Raw genomic sequence first — 27,358 nt, 5'->3', positions numbered from 1 at the left:
GGCGCCGATCCCCGTCTCCACCCCAGACTTCCACCAGTCTTCCACCTTCCTCTCTTGCACCACCTTCCCTCTCTCAACACTCCCTCCACCCTTCTGAGCTTCCTTTCCGAAAACTGTCTCCATAGCAACGCGGGGCCCAAGCCGAAACGAGCTGCGGTTTTGCAAGGGCTCTGCGTGATGGAAAGTTGCCATGGCAACTCCCCCACTTTCCCGGCTGCCTCCCTTCTGTTCCGGCGCCCGCCAAGTACAAACTTCGCACTGCGCATGAGCGTCGGGAGGGGCAAGGAGAGAACTGTTAGGCTCGCACATGCGCAGTGGGAACGCAGGCCTGTAAGGTAAGAAGGGGTCGGGCTTAGGAGGAGGGGGTGGGGCTTGACAGCGGCTTAGATCTCCTGAATCATTTTGGGTGCTGGGAGCAACAGGTCTTTTGAGGGGCAGGTGTCGGTTTTTGGGGTGTTTGTGAGCTGCCAGGACTTTTGTATCAGGCTTGCTCATAGTCACGTGGCTGTGCAAGACTTTGGTGTGACCTTCCAGGGCCTTGGAGGGGTTGTCATGCTGAATGGCCCTTGGCATGGCTTCGGGGTGTGTGCGTGTGTGTGTTTAAGGATAGCTAAGCCCCATGATGACGTGACCTAAGCATGACCTGCCAGGACCTTTGGGGTTCAGGTGAGATGGCAGAACCATGGAGTAAACTGCACAGTCACATGACCATGCAGAACTTGGGTGAGCTCAGATTTGGGGGAGAGTCACCCATAGGTGTCAAACTCACGGCCCTCCAGATGTTATGGACTACAGTTCCCATCATCCCCTGCCAGCATCCCAGGGGATGATGGGAACTGTAGTCCATAACATCTGGAGGGCCACGAGTTTGACACCTGGGCATTTGGGTTAGCAAAAAAAGAGGGGGTTCGGTGCCACCATGCCTCACCTGCCACCATGTCTCACATGTTCTGAACATGATGTTCTAGGACCTTGACAGGAACTGTTGTGACCTCAGCTTGAATAGTACCCAGAGCCACTTAGGCTTGCCAACCCTATGTTTGGAAATTCCTAGAGGTCCTGGAGTTTGATGAGTGGAAGCAGTTCAGCAGGATGTCACACCATAATATCCTCTGAAACTGCCAGTTTCTCCAGGGGAACTAATTTCTGGGAAACTTTCAGGCCCCACTGAATCTTAGCATGTCTTGGCAAGGGTGTGATATGCCAAGACAGGGGCATAGATAGACCATTCAGGTAATGTGAACCCTTCTTGGGTGTCTGCCTGCAGTGTAAGCCCTGTGGAGCCCCCCCCCCCTTTTTTAAAAGAAGAGAACTGTTTGCAACACATTTAACGAGATTTATTGCAGCCTTTGTAGTCTAGAATCTACTTCATCAAGTGAATGAACAAAATTCTCAGTTCTCAGGCTAGGAACTGATTGTGCAACGATAAATCTGTTTGTCTCTAAGGCGCCAAGAGATTCGTGCTTGCTTTTGTTGTGACAGGCTAATAAAGCTACCCAGCTGGCACTGTGGAGCTATCTTTTTCACCTGGCCCTGCTCCTGCGTTTCTAACAGCCGCCTAGCATGGACATATTAAATAGGGGAAAGTTCTCCTGGCAGGGAGGCAGTAGGTTTGGAAATGTTAGATGAATAAAACTGGCTTTTAAGGGTGGGACTTCTAGCGCGAGGCATTGTACAGAACATAGGAAGAACGTGACTGTGCATGTAGATCTTCTGGTCTGTACCCAGCAGATGGAATAAAGGATGGGAAACAGTCCTTTAGAAATGAACAGGGGACATGTAGCAGGGGAGAGTTTACATGAGGCTAAAATGGTCCAGAAAATGTGTTGTCAAGACTGAGGAAAGGCTTAAAGGTGGAATGCTTATTACACGAAAGAAGTTTTAAGCATAGGAGTGGGAGAAGCGTACAAGTACCCCATTGATGCAAGAACTTTTAGTGGGACTGCAAAAGGGTAATTGGGGTATTTGTTTAGAAGAGCTATGGTATTTATCTCTCTCTGTGTATTTATCTCTCTCTCTGTGTATCTTAAAGTGCCCTCAAGTTGCAGATAATTTATGGCAACCCAGAAAAGTTTCCAAGGCAAGAGAAGTTCAGTGGTGGTTTTCCATTGCCTGCCTCCGCTTAGCAGCCGTGGACTTCCTTGGTGATCTCCCAGTGAAGTACTAATTAGGGCCAACCCTGCTAAGCAGCTGAGATCTGATGCGATTGGGTTAGCCTGGACCAGGGGTCTGCAACCTGTGGCTCTCCAGATGTTCATGGACTACAAATCCCATCAGCCCCTGCCAGCATGGGAATTGAAGTCCATGAACATCTGGAGAGCCAACAGGTTGCAGACCCCTGGCCTGGACCATCAAGGCTGTCTATACATTGTAGATATTCTGACCTGAGGAAGCTATAGATCAGGGGTAGGGAACCTGCGGCTCTCCAGATGTTCAGGAACTACAATTCCCATCAGCCCCTACCAATTGGCCATGCTGACAGAGGCTGATGGGAATTGTAGTTCCTGAACATCTGGAGAGCCGCAGGTTCCCTACCCCTGCTATAGATCATAGGTGTCAAACTTGTGGCCCTCCAGATGTTATGGACTACAGTTCCCATCATCCCCTGCCAGCATGTAGTCCATGTAGTCCATAACATCTGGAGGGCCACACGTTTGACACCTGTGCTATAGATGATGTGACCTTATGGTCAGTTCAGATGCTGCATTGACTAGATCCTTGATACAGCCTGAAAAATCTTAAGAACTCTGTGTGGCATGGCAGAAAGTTAAAGGGTCGCTTATTGGGGGGAATTGTAGGGAAGAAGATGGGGTGAGGAATAAATAGATTGTGGAACTTATTTTTATTTATTTATTTATTTATTTATTTATTTTTTAAGCTTTTATACCGCCCCATCCCTGGAGGGCTCTGGGCGGTGTACAGCAGAAAGAAAACAATGTAAATACTTAAAACATTTTAAAAACAGCGACAACCATAAAACATTCCTAATAAATATAATAATTTACAGTAAAATAGATGGCGTTCAATAATCTACTATTGTAATCTCATCCCCTCCCCCCCAAAAAAGAGTCCAACATTCTAACCTAAAAGTTCCCTCCCTTCCAAAAGGGAGGAATGGCGAGTCTGAGATGGCAGCTAGCCCAGATGTCAGGGCCCGGCCCAAGTATCAGTATCAGTATCAGGGCCGGGCCAAGGGCGGGGGCACCATCAACGGCTGGTACCTCCAAGGCCCGGCGGACAACTCCGTCTTACAGGCCCTGCGGAACTCACCAAGGTCCCGCAGGGCCCGGACAGCTGGAGGAAGAGCGTTCCACCAGGCCGGGGCCAGAGCCGTAAAGGCTCTGGCCCGTGTGGAGGCAACCCATTATCATTGAGGGGCCAGGGACCACCAGTAAATTGGCCTCAACCGATCGGAGAGGCCGTGCGGGGACGTATGGGGTGATGCGGTCTCGAAGATACGATGGTCCCAGGCCGCGTAAGGCCTTGAAGGTCAGTACCAACACCTTGAAGATGATCCGGAATTCCACCGGGAGCCAGTGCAGCTGGCGCAGTATAGGTTGAATATGTAGCCAGGTGGCACTACCTGCAAGCAGGCGTGCCGCTGCGTGCTGGACCAGTTTTAATCTCCGGATCAAACGCAAGGGAAGGCCCGCGTAGAGCGAGTTACAATAGTCCAATCTGGAGATGACCGTTGCGTGGATCACAGTGGCTAGGTCCGTTTGGGAGAGGAAGGGCGCCAGCCGCCGGGCCTGACGAAGATGGAAAAAAGCAGCCCGGGTTGTATGGGCCACCTGGGTCTCCATTGACAGAGACGAATCCAGGTGGACCCCCAGGCTGCGTACGGAGGGGGTCGGTACCAAAGTGGCCCCCTCCCACACCGGAGGCTGGAAAGACTCTCCCCCCCCCTACGGCCAAGCCAGAGGATCTCCGTCTTCGATGGGTTCAGTTTCAACCTGCTCTGTCGCAACCAACCAGCGACCGCCTCCAAACAATGCTGTAGAGCCACAGGGGCGGCGGCTGCTCCCCCCTCTATCAACAGAACGAGCTGAGTGTCATCTGCGTACTGATGACATACCAGCCCGAAACTCCGTACCAGCTGAGCAAGGGGTCGCATATAGATGTTAAATAGCAGCGGGGATAGTAGTGCCCCCTGGGGTACACCGCATTGGAGCGGGCACTTCCGGGAGGCTTGATCCCCGCACCTCACTTGCTGACTCCGGCCCCGGAGGAACGAGACAATCCATTGAAGGACAGTGCCTCGCACTCCAGAGGCAGCCAGGCGGTGGGTCAAAAGGTTGTGATCGACCACGTCAAACGCTGCGGTGAGATCTAACAACACCAGCAGCGCCGATCCGCCTCGGTCAAGCTGAATACGGAGTGTATCTGTGACGGCGACGAGAACAGTCTCCGTCCCATGCCCAGCACGGAAGCCGGACTGGAAGGGGTCGAAAACTTGGGTAATACACAGAAGGCCTGTCTAGGAGCAGATTATTGTCTTGGCATCAGTGTAGTCCCAAGAAAATTCAGAGGGACAGGTCTGCAATCTTTCCTCACCAACACCCAGTGATTGAGGATTTCTCTCATTGTCTATTAGGCATCAATCTCCTCAGAGAACATTATAAAGTCTTGCATCCCAACTCCTCTGACTTTCTCCACCTGACCCCATTTGCCTTCCCAAATCTATGGTTGCTGACAACCTGTAGGGGGAAAAAATGTCCTTTCCCTTTAATAGAGTCATAATATTTAGAAACGGGCATGGGTGTAAATATTACTTGGTAAATCGCATCCTCTCTTAAAGAGACGGGATATTTTTTTTCTCCAGTTGACCACCCTAGATAAACACAAGAGTTCTACTTTCTAGCCCAGTGATGGCAAACCTTTTCGAGACCTAGTGCCCAAATTGCAACCCAAAACCCACTTATTTATCGCAAAGTGCCAACACAGCAATTTAACCTGAATACTGAGGTTTTAGTTTAGAAAAAACAGTTGGCTCCGAGGCTCGCGTTACTCGGGAGTAAGCTGGGTGAAGCAGCAGAAGGCCATTGCTTTCACATCCTGCATGTGAGCTCCCAAAGGAACCTGGTGGGCCATTTCGAGTAGCAGAGTGCTGGACTAGATGGACTCTGGTCTGATCCAGCAGGCTTGTTCTTATGTTCTTATGTTCTTAACTGTGCAACACTTTGAATGGGTGAATCACGACCCTAAGAGGGTTTACTCAGAAGCAAGCCCCATTGCCAGCAACCGAGCTTACTCCCAGGTAAAGGATCGTGCCCAGGCCAGTCTAGATGTGTGTGTGTGCCCACAGAAAGGGCTCTGAGTGCCACCTCTGGCACCCGTGCCATAGGTTCGCCACCACTGTTCTAGCCTAACCACTGTCCTAGACAACCAGAGAATCCTAGACTTGTGTCTGTGTTAATCTGTGTGTAATTTCCTGCTCTTCCCCGCCCCCCCTTCTTCCCACCCTGCCCGCCTGTTTCATCAGCATTTGTGCAGAGCTGATGCGTTTCCTGGAGATGGTTGCTAACAACTGAGTGGACGAGAGCAACAAGCAGGTGATGCTGGCAGGGGGACTCTGAAGGCCCTCCCAGAGCATCGCAACAAACACTGGCCATACCTCTGACATAAGAGTTCTTCAGCAGAGCACAAGGTACCTTCTCCTAATTCCTTTTTGTGGGATGGTGCTTTCTGGATGCAGATGTTGGGCAGGAGGATGTTCAAATGGATTTCATATAATAACACATTACATATCGTACGTAATAAATTGTGATAAATTAGCACCTGGTTTGGGGCAAGATGTTATCGTTCAGCTTCAAAGACCTGTCGGTATGGGTGTGTTAAAACCTACTTTTAGGTCCCTCAGAGGCAGGGGGCTGCAACCTGTGGCTCTCCAGATGTTCATGGACTACAATTCCCATCAGCCCTGCCACTTGGCCATGCTGGCAGGGGCTGATGGGAATGGTAGTCCATGAATATCTGGAGAGCCACAGGGTTTGCAGACCCCTGCTCAGAGGAAGCAACGGGATGTGCTTTGCTTGGGAAAATAAAGTAGAAAAGTCTGGGAATGGTGTCTGGACTAGTACATACAAATCCATAAATTGTAGTCCTTGGTTCATTTTGGTGGTCCAGGAAAGTGCCGTGGAGATAATCAAGGGAAAAGCTGGAGGCAAGCTGCTTTTCGGTTTGCATTTTATATTCAACACTAAGACACAGCCAGCCTCTTCAACCTTGCAGGCAGTGGTAGCAGAGACGGTAAAAGACCCCTTCCAATTACATGCACGGTCTTCCAGCCAATGCAGCGTAGTTGTGGAATGAATGGAAAGGGAAGCGGGCAAGCTCTGCTTGGGTTGTTCCTGATCTATTTTGTTCCGTCGTCCGTCTGTCAAGGCATGGTTATTCACGGCTGACTCATACGGTGGCTGTTGGTTTCAGAGGCTTCTGGCAGTTCCAACATGCTAGAGACGTACGGATGATTCACCTCCAGGAGAATCTCAGTCTCCGTGTTCTGCTTCTCTTGACGCTTTGCAAAAGAAATCCATAAAAGTTACCAGCCAGTTAAGTGGCTGAAGTTGGATTTTGGTTCCCTGCGTGCAGTTCCTGGTTCCTTATTTTCCACATTCACCCCATAACATGTGTATTAGATGCTTGCAGAAATGTTACCCATGCAAGGTTTTTGGGGGCTTAAAGTTCAAAAGGGGACTGTGGTGGGGAACATCCTCTGTTCTGGCAATGCCTCCCTGTCTTGGTTTGCATACTGGTGATTCTTACTTGCCCCGGGAATCCAGACAGGCAGCAGGAGTGACTGTTTAGAGCAGGGGTGTCAAACTCGCAGCCCCCCAGATGTTCATGAACTACAATTCCCATCAGTCCCTCCCAACATGAGCATTGGCTATACTGGCAAGGGCTGATAGGAATTGTAGTTCATGAACATCTGGAGGGCCGCGAGTTTGACACCTGTGGTTTAGAGGCATCCTTTGCTCATTGTGGCTATTTTGGAAGACAACTTTGATCTGCCACATTTTTATCCGGCTCTTCCTTCAAGGTGCTCAGAATGGTGGCTGTGAGTTTTCCCTTCTCTTCCTACATTCATGACAACCCAGTGAGGTACATCAGGCTGAGAGAGAATAATTGGCCCGAGATCACCCATGAGCTTAACAGCACTGCGGATTTGAACCCGCATCTCCCAGATCTTTGTATGAGTCTTTTATTGCTACACTATGGCCCTGGAGCAGCCGTGGCGCAGCGGTTAAGAGCAGGTGCACTCTAATCTGGATGGACCGGGTTTGATTCCCCGCTCTGCCGCCTGAGCTGTGAAGGCTTATCGGGGGAATTCAGATTAGCCTGTCCACTCCCACACACGCCAGCTGGGTGACCTTGGCTAGTCACAGTTCTTCTGAGCTCTCTCAGCCCCACCTACCTCACAGGGTGTTTGTTGTGAAGGGGGAAGGGCAAGGAGATTGTAAGCCCCTTTGAGTCTCCTGCAGGAGAGAAAGGGGGGATATAAATCCAATTCTTCTTCTTCTTCTTCTTCTTCTTCTTCTTCTTCTTCTTCTTCTTCTTCTTCTTCTTCTTCTTCTTCTTCTTCTTCTTCTTCTTCTTCTTCTTCTTCTTCTTCCTCCTCCTCCTCCTCCTCCTCCTCCTCCTCCTCCTCCTCCTCCTCCTCCTCCTCCTCCTCCTTCTTCTTCTTCTTCTTCTTCTTCTTCTTCTTCTTCTTCTTCTTCTTCTTCTTCTTCTTCTTCTTCTTCTTCTTCTTTCCATACAAGTCTCCTAAAATGTTTGTAAAATGTTTTCAGTCCCCCCTTTTGTTCATACTCACCCCCTTGAAAGAGACTTTGGGAGCTTATGTCTCGTTTATGAAGCATATTCTCCAGAAAACTTTGTGAGTTGCTGTTGTAATTTAGATGTCTGCTGAGGTTTAAAAAAAATAGGCCCAGGACCTTCAGGGACAAATGGTCCTTTTGTGTGATTTTTCTGTCTGTTGATTTTAGCAGCCGGTGTTTTAACCCATTTTTTGTTGTTTGGCATTTGTACCTTTAGCTTCGCATTTTTTAAAAACTGGCTTTGTCATTGTGTTACTTTAATTGGATTGACTGTTCTAACATTTCGGCGGTTTGATTTGTCAGATTTGAAGCGGGAAAGCAGTACATAAATCACTGTTAGAATCCAGAGCGCACCTGGGGAGAAGTTTATCATGAGAGAGCAATGCCTGTTTGCGGGAGAGGATTTGGGAGCAAAGCATTTGTTATCTCCAAGCAAAGAATTTCAGAAAGCAAGGAGGACCACTCACCTTTAACACAATCTCTGTTTTCTCATCTCTTCGGTTCGCAGGAAGAAAGCAACGATGCCGTTCTTCAAGTCGGCCTCCAGCCTCCGCTCAGATAGCAGCGATGTGGACCTGGATAGCCTTGGTAATTTCCTTGGGTGGGGAGGAGAACGTTGCCACAGGGTACTTGCTCGGGAGGAGGGGTGGCGGTATGAATTTCGCAGAACTGGATGGAGTTTGTCCCAGTTTGTCATCTGATGAATTTTTTTTTCCTTTCACTGGAATGGGGAACATACAGGATTATTTTCAGGCTCACTACTACCGTTTGCTTTTACCAAGGCTGACAACTTTAGAAAAGCCCTGCTGGATCAGTCCAGGCGTATCTAGTCAGTTTCCAGCAGCTGGCTAAACTCTTCAGGGAAAGCAGGGCCTGCATAGTTAGTTGTCCCCAGCATCAGATTTTCTGAGGTAAACTGCTTCGGATTGTGGAGGATCTTTTCCCCCTTCAGGTTTTGGTCAGGGTCTGTCTTAATTTTGCCCGTTTCACTGCCTCATTGTTACCTCAGTGCTTGTCTTGGGTGGAATCAAAATATGTGTTTACGCTTCTGAAAGGATTTCGGCCTCTGTCGATTTTGCCCTCGGGCATAAAATGTGTTCGTTCCTTCAACCTAATTGCTGGGAGATCACAGTGAAAATCGGCTGTTCTGTCATCGAGGAGTTATGCCAGAACTTTTCCAACATCAAGTTTTTAGTGACGGTTCCCAAGGGCCCGTGACTGTTGCATTCTTCAAATGCACGTATACACCACAAGGCAGGGCAAAACGATATTGTGGTCGGTGAACTTCCTATGGGTAGTGCTCAGCCAAAAGCTGAGTGGTTACTTGGGAGTAAGCCCACCGACTGAACCTCTGAGTCAATGTTAATAGCATTATGCTGACTGCGTGTACGCTGTGAAATAGCTGTGTCTTAACCTTGTAAACTTAGATACACATCTGGCGATTTCATAAAGGTTCTTAGCAGGAAGCGTTCCTTGAGCGCTGTTCCCAACGCAGCTAATGCAATGTCACGGAGAAGCTACGAGGCAGACAGCAAAAGGGATACTCGCTGAGGAGATGGTAGATCACTCCCTGCCATAAAATATGCGTAACTAATGGTGCACTTCTATTCAGCGTTGGTTCTGCTTCCGAGTCCCTTGAAGTCAACGGGCTTAGAAGGGTTTAACTCTGCATAGGGCAGCACTGTGAATCACTGAATCTAGAGCAGTGGTTCTCAACCTTCCTAATGCCGCAAGCCTTTAACACAGTTCCTCAGGTTGTGGTGACCCGCAACCCTAACATTTATCCATTTTACAGATGGAGATCACTGATGCATAGGGTCTTAGGCGACCCCTGTGAAAGGGTCGTTTGACCCCCAAAGGGGTCGCGACCCACAGGTTGAGAACCACTGACCTAGAGCCAGTTGTTGCAAGTGGGAAGTGGAGCCCACCTTGTGGAATGCCAGACCTGGAGGTGAGAGGTCCTTCTCTTGTCTCAAACGTTTTCAGGGAGACCAACGACAGGACTGGCGAGTGTTTTGTTTTGTTTTTATTTGCCCAGCTGACATGTTTCTGTGGAGAGCCAGGGAAGTCAGCTCCGAAAAAGGGAAGAGAGACTTTGTATCCAAACGAATGAGGCCCGAGAGACCAAACTGGGACACCTCGGCCACTGTCCACAAGCCTCAGTTGGCTTTACGGGTTACTCTCAGAACTGGGCCTCTTTTGGCTTTGAACTAAAGCAGAGATCAAATGAAAGTAACTGTGGTACAAACAGTCATATCCTGGCCCGTCCATGTGGGCTGCATGTTGAGCGTAAGACCGCGTGAGAATTCAGAAAGCGAGTCACTAACTTTCTGGAAGTATTTGAGTCCCAACGGCACCTTTAAAACCAACAAGGTTTTATTCTCGGCGTAAGCTTTTGCATGCACGCACACAAAAGCTTATGCCAAGGATAAAACCTTGTTGGTTTTAAAGGTCGGACTCAAACCCAGTGGTGGGATCCAAAAATTTTAGTAACAGGTTCCCATGGTGGTGGGATTCAAACTGTGGCGTAGCGCCAATGGGGCTGGGCGGGGCACGACGGGGGCGTGGCCAGGCATTCCTGGGCGGGGTTGTGGCAAGGACGCAGCCGCTGCGTTGGTCTTGGGCGGGAAACGAATGCACGCAGGCGCAGGCTGCCACGCACACTGGTGCACCTCCTGCTAGACTGCTTCAAGTTCTGCGCGCTACTGCTGAGAGGAGGGGCGTAACTAAGGCCAAAATCATGTGGCAAAATCACCAATTAGTAACCCCCTCTCGGCACGCACAAATAATTAGTAACCTACTCTCGGGAACCTATGAGAACCTGCTGGATCCCACCTCTGCTCAAACCTTTTTCTGCTTCTTCAGACCAGCATGGCTACTCACTTGAATCTTTCTGGAAATATGGTAGTCAAGGGATTAAGGGAACACTTGTTGGTCAGGAGAGGGCATCTATGAAGCCCTGTTCAAGTGGGATCATGCAGGTAAAATGAGAGCTTATCCAGGGCTTGGAGTGCTGAGGTTTGACCCAGTGGCACACAGTGAGGAATACAGGAAATATCCTGGGAGAAATAGATAGCTGAATGCCTTCCCGGGCAAGTGTGGGGAAACACATCTGTGTGTGGACTGCAGAGCCTACACTTCTCTTCTGTCCCCACTCGTACCTTTCAGCAGGGAGCCCTCCATCCCTCAGAGAGGAGGAAATGACCCCAGGTAGGGGACAGGTGTGCTGGCTTTTCTAACCACCCTTTCTTCCCTCCCTTGCCCCTTGTGTCAATGTCCACCAGCTGAAAGCGAGTTGGTCAAACTCCAGCGCCAGTTCCGCCTCTTGGAAGGACACCGTCATGCCTATGCCGTGGAATCGAGGGAAACCATCCGCAGGCAGATGTACGTAAGCGCCTGGCATCCTTTGTCAAACCCTGGCTTCCTAGAAATGGATGTGTGGGAGGGCTAAGCTAAACGTGGCTGTTTTTAAAAAGTTGGGTCCAGGTACCATTTGGGCCTGAGTGTCTGAGGGAGGGAAGAGCAGATGGGGCGGGGCAGGACTGGGCGATGGTTTTAGGTCAGTGGTGACAAACCTTTGGCACTCCAGATGTTATGGACTACAATTCCCATCAGCCCCTGCCAGCATGGCCATGCTGGCAGGGGCTGATGGGATTTGTAGTCCATGAACATCTGGAGTGCCAAAGGTTCGCCACCACGGTTTTAGGTTCTTGTTTGCGTTACAGCAGAAAGCCACGGTCTGTCTTTTAAGCCAGACGATTGATTGCATTCATGAGAATTGGAAAGGCCTTCCAAAGAACTCTGCCGCTTGTGCTCCAGACATACGTTCGCACTCTCCCTCTCCAACATGTTGCATCTGCCCAAACCAGGTTTTGCAAGCCGCATAGAAACCTGCACTACCTGTATGACAGGCACAAGGGACGTGCATTCTCCCCCAAAGCAGGAATCTTTTATTTCAAACCAAATCCGTGAGAGAGGTGGGAAAATTACCCCCAACCTCAAATTTCTTTGAATGCCGCAATTCTTACCTTCTAACTTTCAGTTGCTTCACATTTTGGTGGGAGTTTGCTGTGCTTTACTCCTCTTTGGTGAAGGAGGGATATCTCTTGGCCGTCATTTCCGCCACAAAGGTGCAGTTGTGTTGCGCCTCTTGGGTACATATCCTCTTTCTGCCTCTCATATCTCTTTCTGAAATGACCAGTTTGTTTATATTTTTTAACTTTTATTATATTTTACATTTGTACCCCGCCAATCTCCCAAAGGGACTCACGGCGGCTTCTAGTTTAGGTTAAGAGTTCTAGTTTCTAAGGCAGTTCTAGTTTAGGTTAGGGTTTGACCAGGTACTGTATGTTTCCTTGCAACCCCACCCCACCCCGCAAAAAATCTTCAAATGAACCTTTCAAAACTGCTCATCCCTCTGTAGTGTTATAGATATTGACACAACACAAATGCGCCTGGCAACTGATACGCACGTGGCAGCACACAATTAAGCAGTTGGGTTTGATCACAACTAGGCCCTGGTGGTGGTGGTGGTGGTGGGGGAATGAGACAAGTCTGGCTAAAATCTGCACCCCGCCACCTAGCTCACACATGTACTTGTGCACACGAGGACTCGACGCTTTACACCGTGATGCGCATTCTCCCATCAGTTCAGCTTCAGATGCGATGCCTGTGATCTCTCGCGTCCCTCATCATCTCACCACTTCTCGCATTACCTGCATGAGACCCGTCTTCCTTGTTCCTCCTCTGGGGTAATCAGGGGCCAGACGACCCTGAACTCTGGCATCTTCTCCTTTGCTCTCCCAGACCCTCACTTCCTTTCTCGGGAACTCAGGAGTCTTTCTTCCCAACCCCGCTTCCTGAGTCAAAACACAGCGTTGCCTCTTTTCGCGCAGGCTTCTTTCTTTGTTGACGTTTTGTTACTCTAAACTACGCCACCCGGCTTCCGCTGACCTAGCTGGCCTCTTCACCCCGTCAGATGCTTTGGGAGAGTCTCCAAGCCCCGGTTCACCTGCCACCCCCCCGTAGCCGTGTCCCCAAAGGCCTCTTAAACTGGCATTGCCACCGATCCCAACCCAAACTCACCACTGCTGTCATGAAGCGCCGCCACGGGCCCGCCCTGCCCCGTCCCACCATCTCATCCTGCCGGCCATCTCTTCCTCGTTTTCCCCGGGCAGGCTGGAGATGAAGCGCCTGGAGAAGGAGAACGAACAGCTGCTACGCAGGCAGGCTGTGGCGGAGAGCCGCACCTACCAACAGCAAGGGAGAGATCAAACCAACAACCTGCGAGCCCTGTTGGGACGCCGGGACGATGTGGAGGTGCAGATAATGGAAGAGAAGAAGAAAATGTCCCTACTCGAGCGAGAGGTACGGCGAGAGATGGGCCGGGAAACAGGGTGCTTCAACACAAGCAGTTTTTAGCCCACATTTCAGTCAGAGGGCTTTTGAGTCAGCAGGTGGATTCTAATCTGGAGAACCGGGTTTGATTCCCCACTCCTCCACCTGAGTGGCAGAGGCTTATCCGGTGAGCCAGGTGTGTTTCCACACTCCTACATTCCTGCTGGGTGACCTTGGGCTAGTTCCAGTTCTCTCAGAAGTCTCTCCGCCCCACCTACCTCACAAGGTGTCTGTTGCGGGGAAAGAAGCTTGTAAGCCCCCTTGAGTCTCCTTACAGAAGAGAAAGGGGGGATAAGAATCCAACTCCTCCTCCTCCTCCTCCTCCTCTCCTCCTCCTCCTCCTCCTCCTCCTCCTCCTCTTCTTCTTCTTCTTCTCCTTCTTCTTCTCCTCCTCCTCCTCCTCCTCCTCCTCCACCTCCTCCTCCTCCTCCTCCTCCTCCTCCTCCTCCTCCTCCTCCTCCTCCTCCTCCTCCTCCTCCTCCTCCTTCTTCTGCTGCTGCTGCTGCTGCTGCTGCTGTTGTTGTTGTTGGGGAATACTGGAACTCCAGGAAAACAATCTTTGAGGAGGTTTTTTTGCCATATCCTGTAAAAGAGAAATACGGCAGCCCTTGGGTGCGCAGACTCCTCTGTCTAATCTGTTGGAAGAGCTGAGAGAAGAGTCTTGGGTGATTTTGTGCCATCACAAGCGCCGGTTGCTGTTTTTGTTGTTTGCCTCGCCTCCACCTTTCCCCTCTGTTCCTGACCATTGATAGATACAAAGCTGGGAGAAGCGTTTGGTTGGCCAAACGAAGGAAGTGGGCAGTGGACACTTGATCCAACAGCAAAAGGCCCACCTGCAGAAGAGGGTACAGACGATGGAGAACCAGCTGGACAGGGTAAACAAAATGGCCGTCAGTCTCCGGGGGGTGGAGCTGTAAGCCAAGCTCCCTGGCTTGCCTCCATTTTCTCCTTCGCTTTTCGTTTGCAGGCCACCTCGCAGTTCAATTCCCAGCTTGTTGTCAACTCGCAGCTCCGCGGGGATCTAGAAATCCTCCAGGTCGGACACGATCGCTTTGAACAGCTTTATAAGACTCTAGAGAAGGTAGGATTGTGCTAAGAGACAAGCAGCGGGAGAGGGCGGGACATAATTGGCTGAGTTTCTGAAGGAGACCAAGTCACATCAAAGGCCAGCGAAGGTTCTGTTTCAGAAGCTTGGATCTGGTTGCCTGGTGAAGACTTCAGTACAGAATGGAAGGATGCGATTGTCTGTTGTGGGAGCTCTGTGAAATCGGGACTTTTCATTGGCTGAGAAAGAGTCTATCGTGAAACTGAATTATGTGATGTAGAAAGGGTTTTTTTTCTTGATAAATCCAAGTCTTGAGATTGACAAACTCTAGATTCTGACATGGAAAGTTGTGAAGTGCCTACTTTATTTATATTTATTTATTTGTTAGATTTAATATACCGTCCACCCCCGAAGGGCTCTGGGCAGTGTACAATACACATATTAAAACTTTACAAGACAAAACCAATTATAAATAACATAAAACCATAAATAATAAATTAATATACATATCACGTGAAGGTTGTCAGATCCAATATTGTATTGAGGATTGATACACAAGATCAATTTCTGCCTCTCTCTTCTCCTCACTATATTTTTTTTTGTCAGTTGGCCCAAGTTGAATGGACCCAGGTCGAAGGGGTCTTCGGCAGTGGTGGGATCCAAAAATGTTAGTAACAGGTTCCCATGGTGGTGGGATTCAAACTGGCGTAGCGCCAATGGGGCTGGGCAGGGCACGACGGGGGCGTGGCCGGGTATTCCGAGGGTGGGGCATTCCTGGGTGGGGCTGTGGCAAGGACGCAACCGCTGCGCCGGTCCTTGGGTGGGAAACGAGTGCACACAGGTGCAGGCTGCTATGGAAGCCGGTGCACCTCCTGCTAGACTGCTTCAAGTTTTGCGCGCTACTGCTGAGAGGAGGGGCATAACTAAGGCAAAAATCACGTGGCAAAATCACCAATTAGTAACCCCCTCTCGGCACACACAAATAATTAGTAACCTACTCTCGGGAACCTGTGAGAACCTGCTGGATCCCACCTCTGGTCTTCGGCATGGTCCAGAATGCATCAAGTCAACCGCTGTTTGATCAACTTGGTTTTGAGGAGTTTTCCAAACAGTTGATACTTGTGTTGAATCGGTCATTTCATACAAATGTTGTGCTTCTGACTCGCCGGCTTTAACCTGAGTTAGAGCTGGCTTGCTCACCTGGCTGTTGGGTTGTCTGAGGGTGGAATTACACCTCCTGTTTAATTCTGTGATTATCCTTTTAACGAAAGTTGTGTTTCCTTTTGCAAATGCTGCTAGTGGGACTGCATTTGGAAGAGTGTGCGTTGGAGTGGGGGCTATTAAAATGAGGATGTCACTAAGTGTAGCACATAAACCCACCCTAAATTGTTCCGTTTATTTATTTATTTAAGGCGATTTGTATGCCGCCCTCCCCCCAAGGGCTCAGAGCGGCTTACCACAGTAAATAGCGTTATAACATTTGATTAAATAAACAGTCAACAATTAAAACAATGAAACAATTAAGACAGTTAACACAATTAAAACAGTTATAATAATTAAAAAACCAACCTCGTCTAATTAAAATACGTTCAAATTAAAATGGACTAAAAACTTACTATCAACTCAGAGGCCCCTTCCGCACACGCAGAATAATACGTTTTCAAATCACTTTCACAACTGTTTGCAAGTGGATTTTGTTATTCCGCACAGCTTCAAAGAGCATTGAAAGCAGTTTAAAAGTGCATCACTCTGCATGTGCGGAAGGAGCCAGAGTTAAAATGAGACTGGCAACAGAAGCCATTTAAAGCAAATAGAACAGGTGCTCAGGAGCAGCAGCAGCAGAAGGCCATTGCTTTCACATCCTGCACGTGAGCTCCCAAAGGCACCTGGTGGGCCACTGCGAGTAGCAGAGTGCTGGACTAGATGGACTCTGGTCTGATCCAGCAGGCTAGTTCTTATGTTCTTATGTTCTTAAGTAGGGAATTAGAATTTGGGCAGGCAACAAGTGCAATTAATAGTAGATAATTACAATTTCAGTTTCCATTTTTTTGGGGGGGAGGGTCAACCAAAAGCCTGGCAGAACAGCTCTGCCTTACAGGCCCTGTGGAACTGCATCAAATCCCTGATGTTAGGTGGCAGAGCGTTCCGCCAGGTAGGAGCCAAGGCAGAAAAAGTCCTGGTCCTGGTCCAGGCCAATTTGAGGATAGCGGGACCGGGGACCACCCTCCAAGTCAGTATATCATTGCAAGATCTCGTGTTGGGAGATTTGTGTAATCCATTCAGAGGGGACAGAAGAGCCACTTGAGATGTCCTATGAGTTTAACTCATGCAGATGGGAAGTTTAAAAGGTAGGAAAAATGTGAATTTCTCTCTTTGCTTTTGTTCTGGAGCGGGTGACAAAGATTGGAGAGAAGGGAAGCGTTGTGATTGGGCCACTGGAAGGGAATGGAATCTTGCAACAGGTCAATAAAAGCTTTACTACAAGAAGGGATGAATCTGAAGGCTTCCCCTCTGTTTTGTTGCCCAGGAGCTCCTGGATACACGGAGGATCATCGGGGCCATGATCAGCACATCTTCAGCAGCCTACGATGCAAGGTCAGGGAAAGAAGATACGGCTTCTGCGTCCTGGGGGGGAATGACCCGATGGTCAAATGCTGGCCCTTAACTGCTGAGATAGCATAACTCAGGCCCCTTCCGCACCTGCAGAATAATGCACTTTCAATCCACTTTCAATGCACTCTGCAGCTGGATTTTACTGTGCGGAATAGCAAAATCTATTTGCAAACGACTGTGAAAGTGGATTGAAAGTGCATTATTCTGCATGTGTGGAAGGGGCCTCAGTCTGGCATGTTCTGTTTGAAAAGCAGGTGTCCAGGTCATAGAGAGTTAAGTGGGGGGCTTCTTGCCCCCAGAGCTCCTATGGTCACCACACAGGTTTTTGGGTACTGGCTGGCATGTGCTGCACAAGCTAATCTGGTTCACCAGATAAGCCTCTACAGCGCAAGTAGCAGATTGGGGAATCAAACCCAGTTCTCCAGATGAGTGCACCTGCTCTTTACCATAGTGATGTGAAAATAAAACAGAAGAGAGAACAGTGTCAGCTGCTTCGGGTTCCCTTTGAAGAGAACGATGGGGTATAAATGAAGTAAATTAATAGTCCTTTAGGGAGGTTAGAAATGGGGAATTTGGGGCTTATTCTGGGCTGAAGCACAAACATACTCCCTCTCCGTCCACTGGGGTAAATTGCAGGGATGAGGCGGAGAACCGCTTGGGCCAGCTGCGGGACAAGGCGCAGAAGGATCTCAGGCAGTACGAATCGGATCTGAAAGAATTAAACCGCATCCTAGATCATGACCGCCGTTTGGATGAATTCTTCACCGTTAAACTGCAGGAGCGGAAGCTCACTGAGGAAGCGTTGAAGGCCAAGGAAAAACAAGGTGTGTGTGTGGAGGAGCTAAGAGCCAATGCACCTCCCCTTCCCGATTCTGGGATGGAATTGAGGGTTGCCCTGGGTGGTCCTGAGGTAGCTATTTATTTTAAATGGGTAGGCCTAGCCAAGTCGTTATTTTTATCCTGGGGTCTCACTTAACTTTTTATTTGTATGAGATGAAAAACTAATGTTTTAAATATGCGTATCTTAGAGATCTAAAACTTTTACTTTAGTTAAAGATATTACGTGTGCGTAAATGTATACATTTATCCGCAGAGCCAAATGACTGTATTCTGTCAAATGGATGTATCTCTTACCTGCTTCCTCCCCTGTTAAATACACTGCAGAGTTATTGGGCTGGCAAGCATTTCTAGATCTTTCAGCACATAGTACTAATTTAGACTGTGCTAGCTTGATTACAGTGGCCCACTATCATCTGTTTAGGCCTACCCTCTTCCAGAGTTAGATCCACCCTAGTCAACAATCCTACATTCCGGGTTCCGTAGGGATAAGCGCACAATAACGTGAATTTGTTTCCCTCTGCCTGTGCTTGAAGCCACTTTCTCGTACTGTTGGTTAGAGGAGAAACCAAATGGCGAATTGGCGCCTTGCTCTTTTAATGCATGTTGGTTAGAGGAGAAACCAAATGGTGGATTGGCGCCTTGCTCTTTTCATGCATGTTGGTTAGAGGAGAAACCAAATGGTGGATTGGCGCCTTGCTCTTTTCATGCATGTTGGTTAGAGGAGAAACCAAATGGCGGATTGGCGCCCTGCTCTTTTTCATGCATGTTTGCTGCTGGTAGAGCAGCAGGAGTTCCAGTAATCGCTAGCAGTTTAGGAACCGGAGACAGGAGGTTGGAAGTAGCCCAGGCCGAGAGTGGGATGGGGCCGTTGGAACTGGGGCTCTTAGACTCTCTTCCTTCCCATCAGAGAAAGAACTCAAACGGAGAGGGTGCTCGGAAGAGTTGCTCATCTCTTACCAAGATGCCCTTGAGCAGGTGCTGCAGTTGACTGGTGTGGATACCCTGGATGCTGTGCTGAATAAGTTCGATGCAGGTGATGTCTGTGGGGAAGCAATGCTTTCCTCTGGTGGTGGTGGTGGTGCATGGGCTCTCTTGCCACAGGGCTCTCTTGCCACAGGGGAGCACCCAGAATGCAACTGGGGGGCATATTTCCCTCCTGGGCATGCCGGGTCCCATCCGACTCTGGCTGACTCATGAGTAGGGATCACCTGATGCTTTTCCCTTCCTGCCTCAGAGGAGAAGCGGAACTTTGCTCAGTTCAACTATGTCAACGAACAGAACAACCAGCTGGAACAGATCCGGGAACAAATCGCTGAGGTGATCGGAGTTCCATATTTCTTTGCTTCTTTTTCTGAGGGGTAGGGTTGGGTTTTTTTTTTCTGTTTCTGAAAAAAACACTCTTTTGCTTTCTGCAGCGACAAAAATTGCAGTTAACATCCAGAAGTAAAGATTGGGGAAGTTGGTACGGGGATTGCAAAATCTGCAGAATAGCTGAGTTGCGCTCATAGGTGTAGGATGTCTCTCTCCCTGGTGGCGGAATTTGACAATTCTGTGGGACCATCTCTCTCAATATAACCGGCGGAGGGAATTATGTTCCATGGGAAGTGATCTGCTAGTGATCCCTGACCCCAAAAGAATCCAGCTGTCCTCATCCAGAACTAGATCCTTTTCAGCTCTGGCTTTAGAAGATGATTTTGGATTTATATCCCACCTTTCTCTTCTGTAAGGAGACTCACATGCCAGCTGGGTGACCTTGGGCTAGTCACAGTTCTTCAGAGCTCTCTCAGTCCCACCCACCTCATAGGGTGTTTGTTGGGGGGCGGGGAGGGAAAGTAGATTGTAAGCCCCTTTGAGTCTCCTTATAGGAGAGAAAAGGGGGATATAAATCCAAACTCTTCTTCTTTCCCCAACTTTGTCCTCCAGCTCAATCACCAGACAGAGATGATCCAGGCGCAGGGGACCCGGGTGGAAGTGGAGCTTGAGTCGCGCTTACGGGAAGACGAAGCACATCTAGAGGAAGCGGTGAATGACACAAAACGGGTTGAGGTTCTGCTGAAGACCCAGATGAAGATTTGGGAGATGTTCAAAAGCGGTAAGGAGACCAGAAGGGCTGCAATACCACATTTCCTGACATGCAGCAGAGATACAGATACTGCTGACTGCGAAAGGAGGGCCACAAATGTTTTGCAGTTTGTTGCTGTTGTTGTTACAACTCTGTGGACTAGGAACTTGTCATTGTCTTCGAACCAACATTCTCAGCCTGCCTTATTACAGACCAGAGAGTACATGCTGTATTCCCATAGCAATCTCTCCCGTAAGGAGACTCAAGGTGGCTGGCCTCGAGTGCTTTCCCTTCTTCTTCCCACAACAGGCATTTTGAGAGGTTGGTGGGGCTGAGAGTGTTCTTGAGAGAACTGTGGCTAGCCCAAGGTCATGCAGTAGGCATCATGTGTAGGAGTGGGGGAACAAATCCAGTTCACCAGATAAGAGTCCGCCGCTCATGTGGAGGATTGGGGAATCAAACCCGGTTCTCCAGATTAGAGTCCACCTGCTCTTATCCACTACACTACGCTGGCTCTCACACTGGAAAAGATGGTTAACTATTTCCCATAGCAATCTCCCCCGTAAGGAGACTCAAGGTGGCTGACCTCGAGTGCTTTCCCTTCTTCTTCCCACAACAGGCATTTTAAGAGGTTGGTGGGACTGAGAGTGTTCTTGAGAGAACTGTGACTAGCCCAAGGTCATGCAGTAGGCATCATGTGTAGGAGTGGGGGAACAAATCCAGTTCACCAGATAAGAGTCCGCCGCTCATGTGGAGGATTGGGGAATCAAACCCGGTTCTCCAGATTAGAGTCCACCTGCTCTTAACTGCTAACCCACATTGGTGTAACCTTTGAAAACTGTGCAGGACCTGTTTTATCAAGAGGCAGAAGTCAGTTGAGAAAACATAACAGGATCTAGATCTTGTCTTCTTTTAAAATAAACACGAATCGGTTGTCCTTCACATAGCTTGTGAGACGGGCCAGTGGTTGGCCAGCCGAGACTGGCAGAGATGTAGTTATTATCCACAAGGGTGAATGGAGATTGTGCGTACACCCTTTGGTTCTCTAGGAGGGCAACGGGAAAATAGGACTTTGGGAGGTAGGATTCGTGGTTTAATTCATGTCAATTTCTCTCCCGCTCCTCCGGAAGAAATCAAGTCTCTCTTCGCGAAGCTGCAGTGCAACTCTTCAGTGCTGGATAAAATGCTGGGGGGGTCGACAATCACACTGAATGAGAACATCACGGTCTACATGGGCTCTATCGAGCAAAGGATCAATGAATTATTGGCCATGTATGCCTACGTTGTGGCAGAGGTATGCAGGACCGGATAGGCAGGGGGAAAGACAGGGCTGATGGAGGCACGATAGCGAAGGATTTATTTCCATGTTTTCAGCTCGTTCCTCTTGGAGAAGGGTTTTTTCCTGGCAGCCTCCTTGGATTAGAAGAGGCAACATTTAAGGCCCTTTCCCCACTTACCCTTTTCTGAGGGCAATTCCCAGCGCGCGGCATCCCTGGTGCGCAACCGGGCGTCCCCATCAAAAGGCGCCCTTTGAAAGAGTGCCAGGAATGCCTCGCGCTGAGGGGCGCGACAGCAGCAGCGTCGGGGCGGCTGCGCTGTCTCTGCCCCTCTCAGTGGGGAGTGCCGAGGGACCCCGCGCTACTCTCCTCGAGTAGTGCGGGGCTTAAGGTAAGTGGGGAAAGGGCCAAAGACTGTTTCCCCATTGTAGGAAAAAACTGTACTTTGGAACTGTGTACTGCAATTCATGGTTCCAAAAAAGTATAATGGTACCCAGTGGCATATCAGGGGGAAATGGTGCTCGGGGACAACACTTTCTCCGGGCACCACCTGCCCTGCCCCCCATGCTTGGGGGCAGGCCTCAGGGGCACCGAGCCCCCCTCCCCCCCATCCCTGCAGGCTGGCTCCTGCCGCCCCCAGGCCCTACGCTTCTGATGCTGCCACAGGAGGTGGTGGTGGCCACTAACCTGGATAGCTTTAAAAGGGGCTTGGACAGATTTATGGAGGAGAAGTCGATCTATGGCTACCAATCTTGATCCTCCTTGATCTGAGGTTGCAAATGCCTTAGCAGACCAGGTGCTCGGGAGCAGCAGCCGCAGAAGGCCATTGCTTTCACATCCTGCACTGAGCTCCCAAAGGCACCTGGTGGGCCACTGCGAGTAGCAGAGTGCTGGACTAGATGGACTCTGGTCTGAACCAGCAGGCTCTTTCTGATGTTCTTATGGTGCCTCATTTTCATTCCCTGGGCCTTTTGTGTCTTCAGTTTTTCAAATATGTTTCTGAAAGAATGAAGACTAGAAGCCCTTTTTAAAAAATGAAGACCGAGGAAAAAATGGAGACTGAGATAGCCAATGCTTTGCTCAGTTTTGAGACAGTAGGAAAAATGGGCCGGGCCGGGTCATTACGGGAGGGAAGGTGGTCGGCTGAAGAGATCTGGGGTTTTTAATCTTATTTTAGAGCTCTAGAGTGGGGACGTTTGGCTCAAGCAATGTGTTCTGTTCCTCTTCAGGAACAAGAGAAACCCTTCGATTCGTTGGAGATGGCGCAGCTGATTCTGGGGCAGAGGCCCGGGGTTCCGCCTCACCGGCTCAGTGTTCGGCCTCCCAGTGCTGCGTAAGAAACAGGGCAACCCCCAACACCACCCTGAAGGGTCTTGGTTTTTCTAGTCTTTTCCCCTCGACACCCCCCCAAAAAAGCCAGTGACGATACAGAAAAATTCAAGACTAGTCTGGGGTTTGAGAAGGCTGGGATCCTTAAAAGCAAAATGGAGCAGCCCTTTCCTTTAAGTCACTCAGCGAAGATCCTTGTGCTGTGGTGGCAGCTGCTGCCATAGCAATGTTTTTTAAAAATCCGCACAGCCAATCAGAAGTGTTTCTGGGCAAAAGGCTGGCCGGGCCATGCCCACTTTCTAAAAATACTTGACAGGGGCCAGGAAAAGTGTTGGCAGGCATCGTGGTGCCCACAGGCGCCATGTTGGGGGCCCCAGGTTGAAGGCAGCAAGGATTGTGTAAGATGCTGAGAATGGGAATAGGATGTTCAAGATCAGAGCTAGGGAAGCTGTTTTTTTTTTTTTACCTACCAAGGGTCTGCAACCTGTGGCTCTCCAGATGTTCATGGACTACAATTCCCATTTGGCCATGCTGGCAGGGGCTGATGGGATTTGTAGTCCATGAACATCTGGAGAGCCGCAGGTTGCAGATCATATCCTTCCTGCGCCCACTCTTCAAAGAGCTGAGGCTGGTGAATGTGATTCTCGTCTTTTTATCCTCCTCTTGGCCCAAACAGGTCCTTGAGACAGTCGCTCTTTCAGCCTTGAGGGCACCCTGTACGCTTCATACAAGAGAGGGAATTGGAACCCAGGTCTTTGCAGTCCAACCACTAGGCTACACTGGCTTTCTTTTCTCAAAAAGCCTGTTGCCGCGCAACAGGCACAAAGTCAACAGGAGCAGCTTCTCTGTTAACTGCTGCTGTGTGGTGCTAGAACAGGTCTGCCAGCATGGGCCATGCTGACAGGGGCTGATGGGAATTGTAGTTCCTGAACATCTGGAGAGCCGCAGGTTCCCTACCCCTGGTCTAGAAGAAGTTGTACCTGTTGACTTTCTGTTTGTTCAACTGTTACCTAGATCCAGATAATAGACCCATGAAGGGAAAAAGAGCCTCTATCAGGAAGAAGAGGCACCTGTCCTACTTAGAGAAGACGATAGTGGAACCTAGCATTTGGGGGACGGTGTTAAGAGGAAAATGGGAACTGGGATCTAGTAGATTAACTTCAAGTAAGAAAAGTAGGAACCAGTATTCCTGGATAGTACCAGCATTCGTGGATTGTATTAATAGGGCCCACTGCTTTTTAGGACAATGTAAAAGGCATGGGATGGTTTGTAATTAGAAGACGAAGAGTTTGGATTTATACCCCACCTTTCTCTCCTGTAGGGAGACTCAAGGCAGCTTACAAGCTCCTTTCCCTTCCTCTCCCCACAACAAACACCTTGCGAGGTAGGAGGGGCCGAGAAAGTCCTGAGAGAACCGTGACTAGCTCAAGGTCACCCAGCAGGAATGTAGGAGCAGAGAAACAAATCCAGTTCACCAGATAAGAGCCTTCTCATGTGGAGGAGCGAGGAATCAAACTCAGTTCTCCAGATTAGAGTCCATCTGCTCTTCACTGCTGCTCTACACCACGCTGGCAAGAGAAAAGATGCCAATCCCATCTTTTTCTCTGCACTTTGCAGACCAAACCAGGATGCAGTCATCGAAGAAGAGCAGAGACCCTTGACCCACAAAGAGCTCCGAGCAAAAGTCTTGAAGGAGGTGAGTAGAAGCTGGAAGACAGCCACTTGGAGGAGTATCGAATTAAGAAAATAGATTTACAAACAGGCACTTCTCGATTCTTCGGATGGGGGTGTCGGGGATACTAGGAAGCAAGCACTTCTATTCAAACATTTATATCCTGCATTATGAAAAGTATCTCTGATTTGGCCAGCAGTTTGATAAAAGCCTCGTTATTCAGCTGAATTCCATAATGCAGCCTGTCATCCAAGTAATTTGCTACGCATACTAACTGGGTCAGCATAAATCAGAACAACAAGAAAAACGAAACAAAACCCCTTGATCTTTACCTGGCATGTCGAGGCAAGAACGGTGGAAACTGAGCCAGTCTCCCTGCAGGAGAAGTTCTATAACTGTGGTGCCAGTACAGATAAGGCCCTTCTTTCAGTATCCTTCATATCCCAGCAGGAGGACAAGTCAGCACTAGTTTTCTGGCTGAGCTGTTTGAACAACTGTTTTTGGCACCACAATGAGAAGGGTGCCAGCCCCCAGACATCAGCAGTGGTAATATCTCCCAGGGCGAGTTGGGGGTCAAGTCAAACCTCTGAGTTAATCCACAGGTGTCAAACTCGCAGCCCTCCAGATGTTATGGACTATAGTTCCCATCATGATGGGAACTGTAGTCCACAACATCTGGAGGACCACGAGTTTGACACCTGTGGTTAACCGGTCACAGTCACCTCCAGATTAGACTATTGTAACTCGCTCTACGTGGGCCTTCCCTTGCGGCTGATCCAGAAATTGAAACTGGTCCAGCGTGCAGCGGCGCAGCTTCTCACAGGTGGCTCTTTTAGGGACCACATCTCCCCTGTGCTATATCAATTGCACTGGCTCGCAATAGAATCCTTCAAGGTGTGGGTTTTGACCTTTAAGGCCCTACGCATGCTGAGGCCCTCATATCTCAGGGACTGTCTCTCCCCCTATGTCCCCACTCGGCCTCTGCAAACATACTGGTGGTTTCCGGCCCCTCAATGATGCAACTAGCCTCTACCCAGGCCAGGGCCTTGACCACCTTGGCCCCTGCCTGGTAGAACTCTCTCCCTCCAGCTATCAGGGCCCTGCAGGACCTTGGACAGTTCCACAGGGCCTGTAAAATGGAGTTCCACTGAGCCTTTGGGGAGGCTGGTCGCTGACGTATACCAACACACCACTATCCCATGTATACCATCACACTTGGTTGCCACTATTGTGGTGCAGTCTCCTCTGGGGGGGGGGGGGGGGTCTCTGTCTGAGTCGCCATCTGCTATTGGGCTACTTGAATTTGCTGTGTTAAATTATTCTGGTTTTAATTATATTATATGTCTTAATGGTAATTTAATTTTTAATGGTATTTTAATTGTTGTACACTGCCCAGAGCCCTTCAGGGGTGGGCGGTATAGTAAGTCTCACTAATAAATAAAATAAATTTGGCTGGTGGCAGCGCAGGCCTAGGAAATGACACGTGTATCTTGCTTGGGGGAGACAAAATGCCTTGAACGGACCCAGATAATTGTGTTCAGCAAAGTCGTGACCCTGTCCCAGAATTCTCTTCTGCTTTTCTTTCTTCTCCGGCTCTGTCTTCCTTTCCGAATAGGCTTTGTCTTCCTTTCTGAATCGGCTCTGTCTTCCTTTCCGAATAGGTAAGGTAGGCCTCTAGTATGAACTCATTCTCGCAAACACGCAGTTCGGAGATAGGAAGTGGTACTCTTTTAAGAGGAGCGCACGTTTTCTTTCAGGTCCTGTTTGTGCCGTTTGTTAGATGACGGCGAACGTGGTGAATTTCTCTTCTCTCCTCTCCAGGTCCTGAAGACAGGAACCCTTTACCTCAGGAGGACCACGCAACCTGAAATACCGAGTCCCCGGACTCGGATGAGCGTATATAAGAAAGGCCAGCATGCCTCTTGACTTGCGTAGGACATCTCATTGCGACCTGGTCGGGGCAGGGCAAAGGACAGAAGCCACGATGTCAACATGGCGGCCTGGTTCCCTGCGCTGCTGACCTTCTACCAACGCCTTCCGCTGCCTTCCCCATTCTTTTGGGATGATCGGCGTGCTGGGATGTAGCCTCACCCCGCAGGGGCCCGTGGTCTGCCCAGACTCCTCAAAGATCTTCCTCCTTCTGGTGGAATTTCCACTGACTGCTTACCCAATCAGGACTGACAGGCTACAAAGACGATACATCACTCTTACCCTTCATCTTAACAAAGCTGTTCAGTCCCAAGCTGCCTTCTAACCCTTAATTCGACTCCAGATTCCCTTGCGGAAGAGGAAACGCATCTTGAAATGCACTGTCTCCATGCCTTCTCTGTATGCCTGCTGGAAACCATTCCTGCTGAGGAGCCTGTCCCTTACCTTTACAGTGTAGCGAGCCCATGTTTCCAGTAACCTCCTGGGCAAAAATGCCCAAGATCCTGATACTTAAATAGGCTACACTGGGCTACGAGAGGTATCTGAAGTTCAAGATGTTGTCCCCCACCCCAGCCAATTGTCCGAAAACTGGGACATCACACTTCCTTGTGCTATGGGGTTATCTTTCTGACTCATCTGGAAGAAGAAAATCCCCCCGTCTCTTGGACAGACTGATTGAGGCTTGAGGCAAGGGTGCATAAGCAACTGTTTGGATGCGTATGGGAAACTGGGCATATTTGGTGCACCTAACCACAAATTTAACTCGAATTTAAACACACACCTGCAGCCTGACTTGTTTCTAAAAAAACTGTGCTTTTTAACCCTGTGGGTATGTTTCTTGGCCACGGCAGTGATCTATACACCCGTCGTGAAGAATATGTGTAGCTAAAACGCAAGAAAACTGCGTTCTTTATAGTGAAAGTACGAGAGATGGTTTCCTGGGTGTATGTTAAAATTTTAGTTCTCAGCCCACATCTTTTCTTAGTGCAAATGTTTTTAGTCCACGGATTCAGCAGTGGTGATGCCCTCCGAAACTACCCCATGTTCCGTTCCTTTGTAATGGCCCCGCCCCTTTATATTACCCTCCAGAGAAGAATCTTGGGGGAATATATTCCCCTCTCAAAGATGATCATCATGGAAGAATTCTCAACAGTTTCCTTAAAAGGGAAATGGCAGGATCGGACCATGGAACATGGGTGTGTATGTGTGTGGGTGGGTGGGTGGGTGGGTGTTGAAGGGCATGCCAGTGGGCCCTGGCTGCAGAGGGGATGCTCGTGTACAGTTTCTGAGACATGGAAGGAAAATAAAAAATTGTATCGCGTTTTTTGATTATCAGTGCAAATTGAAAGTGGGGTGATTAAAATGTTGACTAGCTGA

General features: G+C 49.3%; 1 protein-coding gene across 2 annotated transcripts; it reads left to right on the top strand.

Moving 5' to 3' along the window:
- The first annotated feature begins 315 nt into the window (after positions 1-315).
- Positions 316-27,358, top strand: ODAD1 (outer dynein arm docking complex subunit 1). Of its 2 annotated transcripts, none has more exons than XM_048516358.1 (16): positions 316-335; positions 5,483-5,647; positions 8,326-8,405; positions 11,102-11,201; positions 12,995-13,184; positions 13,967-14,089; positions 14,182-14,295; positions 16,787-16,854; positions 17,509-17,696; positions 18,620-18,745; positions 18,947-19,029; positions 19,636-19,804; positions 20,905-21,068; positions 22,281-22,384; positions 23,998-24,076; positions 25,874-27,358. In XM_048516358.1, exons 3-16 carry the CDS (start codon positions 8,339-8,341, stop codon positions 25,976-25,978), a joined length of 1,680 nt encoding a protein of 559 aa, XP_048372315.1. In that variant the 5' UTR covers positions 316-335; positions 5,483-5,647; positions 8,326-8,338; the 3' UTR covers positions 25,979-27,358. The 2 variants fall into 2 exon arrangements, with proteins under 2 accessions (XP_048372315.1, XP_048372314.1); XM_048516357.1 differs by lacking the exon at positions 316-335 and adding an exon at positions 417-666.

Source organism: Sphaerodactylus townsendi, linkage group LG15 (genome assembly GCF_021028975.2).
Source record: "Sphaerodactylus townsendi isolate TG3544 linkage group LG15, MPM_Stown_v2.3, whole genome shotgun sequence".
NCBI lineage: Eukaryota > Metazoa > Chordata > Lepidosauria > Squamata > Sphaerodactylidae > Sphaerodactylus > Sphaerodactylus townsendi.
The sequence above is the reverse complement of the archived record's forward strand: the minus strand, read 5'-3'. Positions and strand labels throughout refer to the sequence as shown.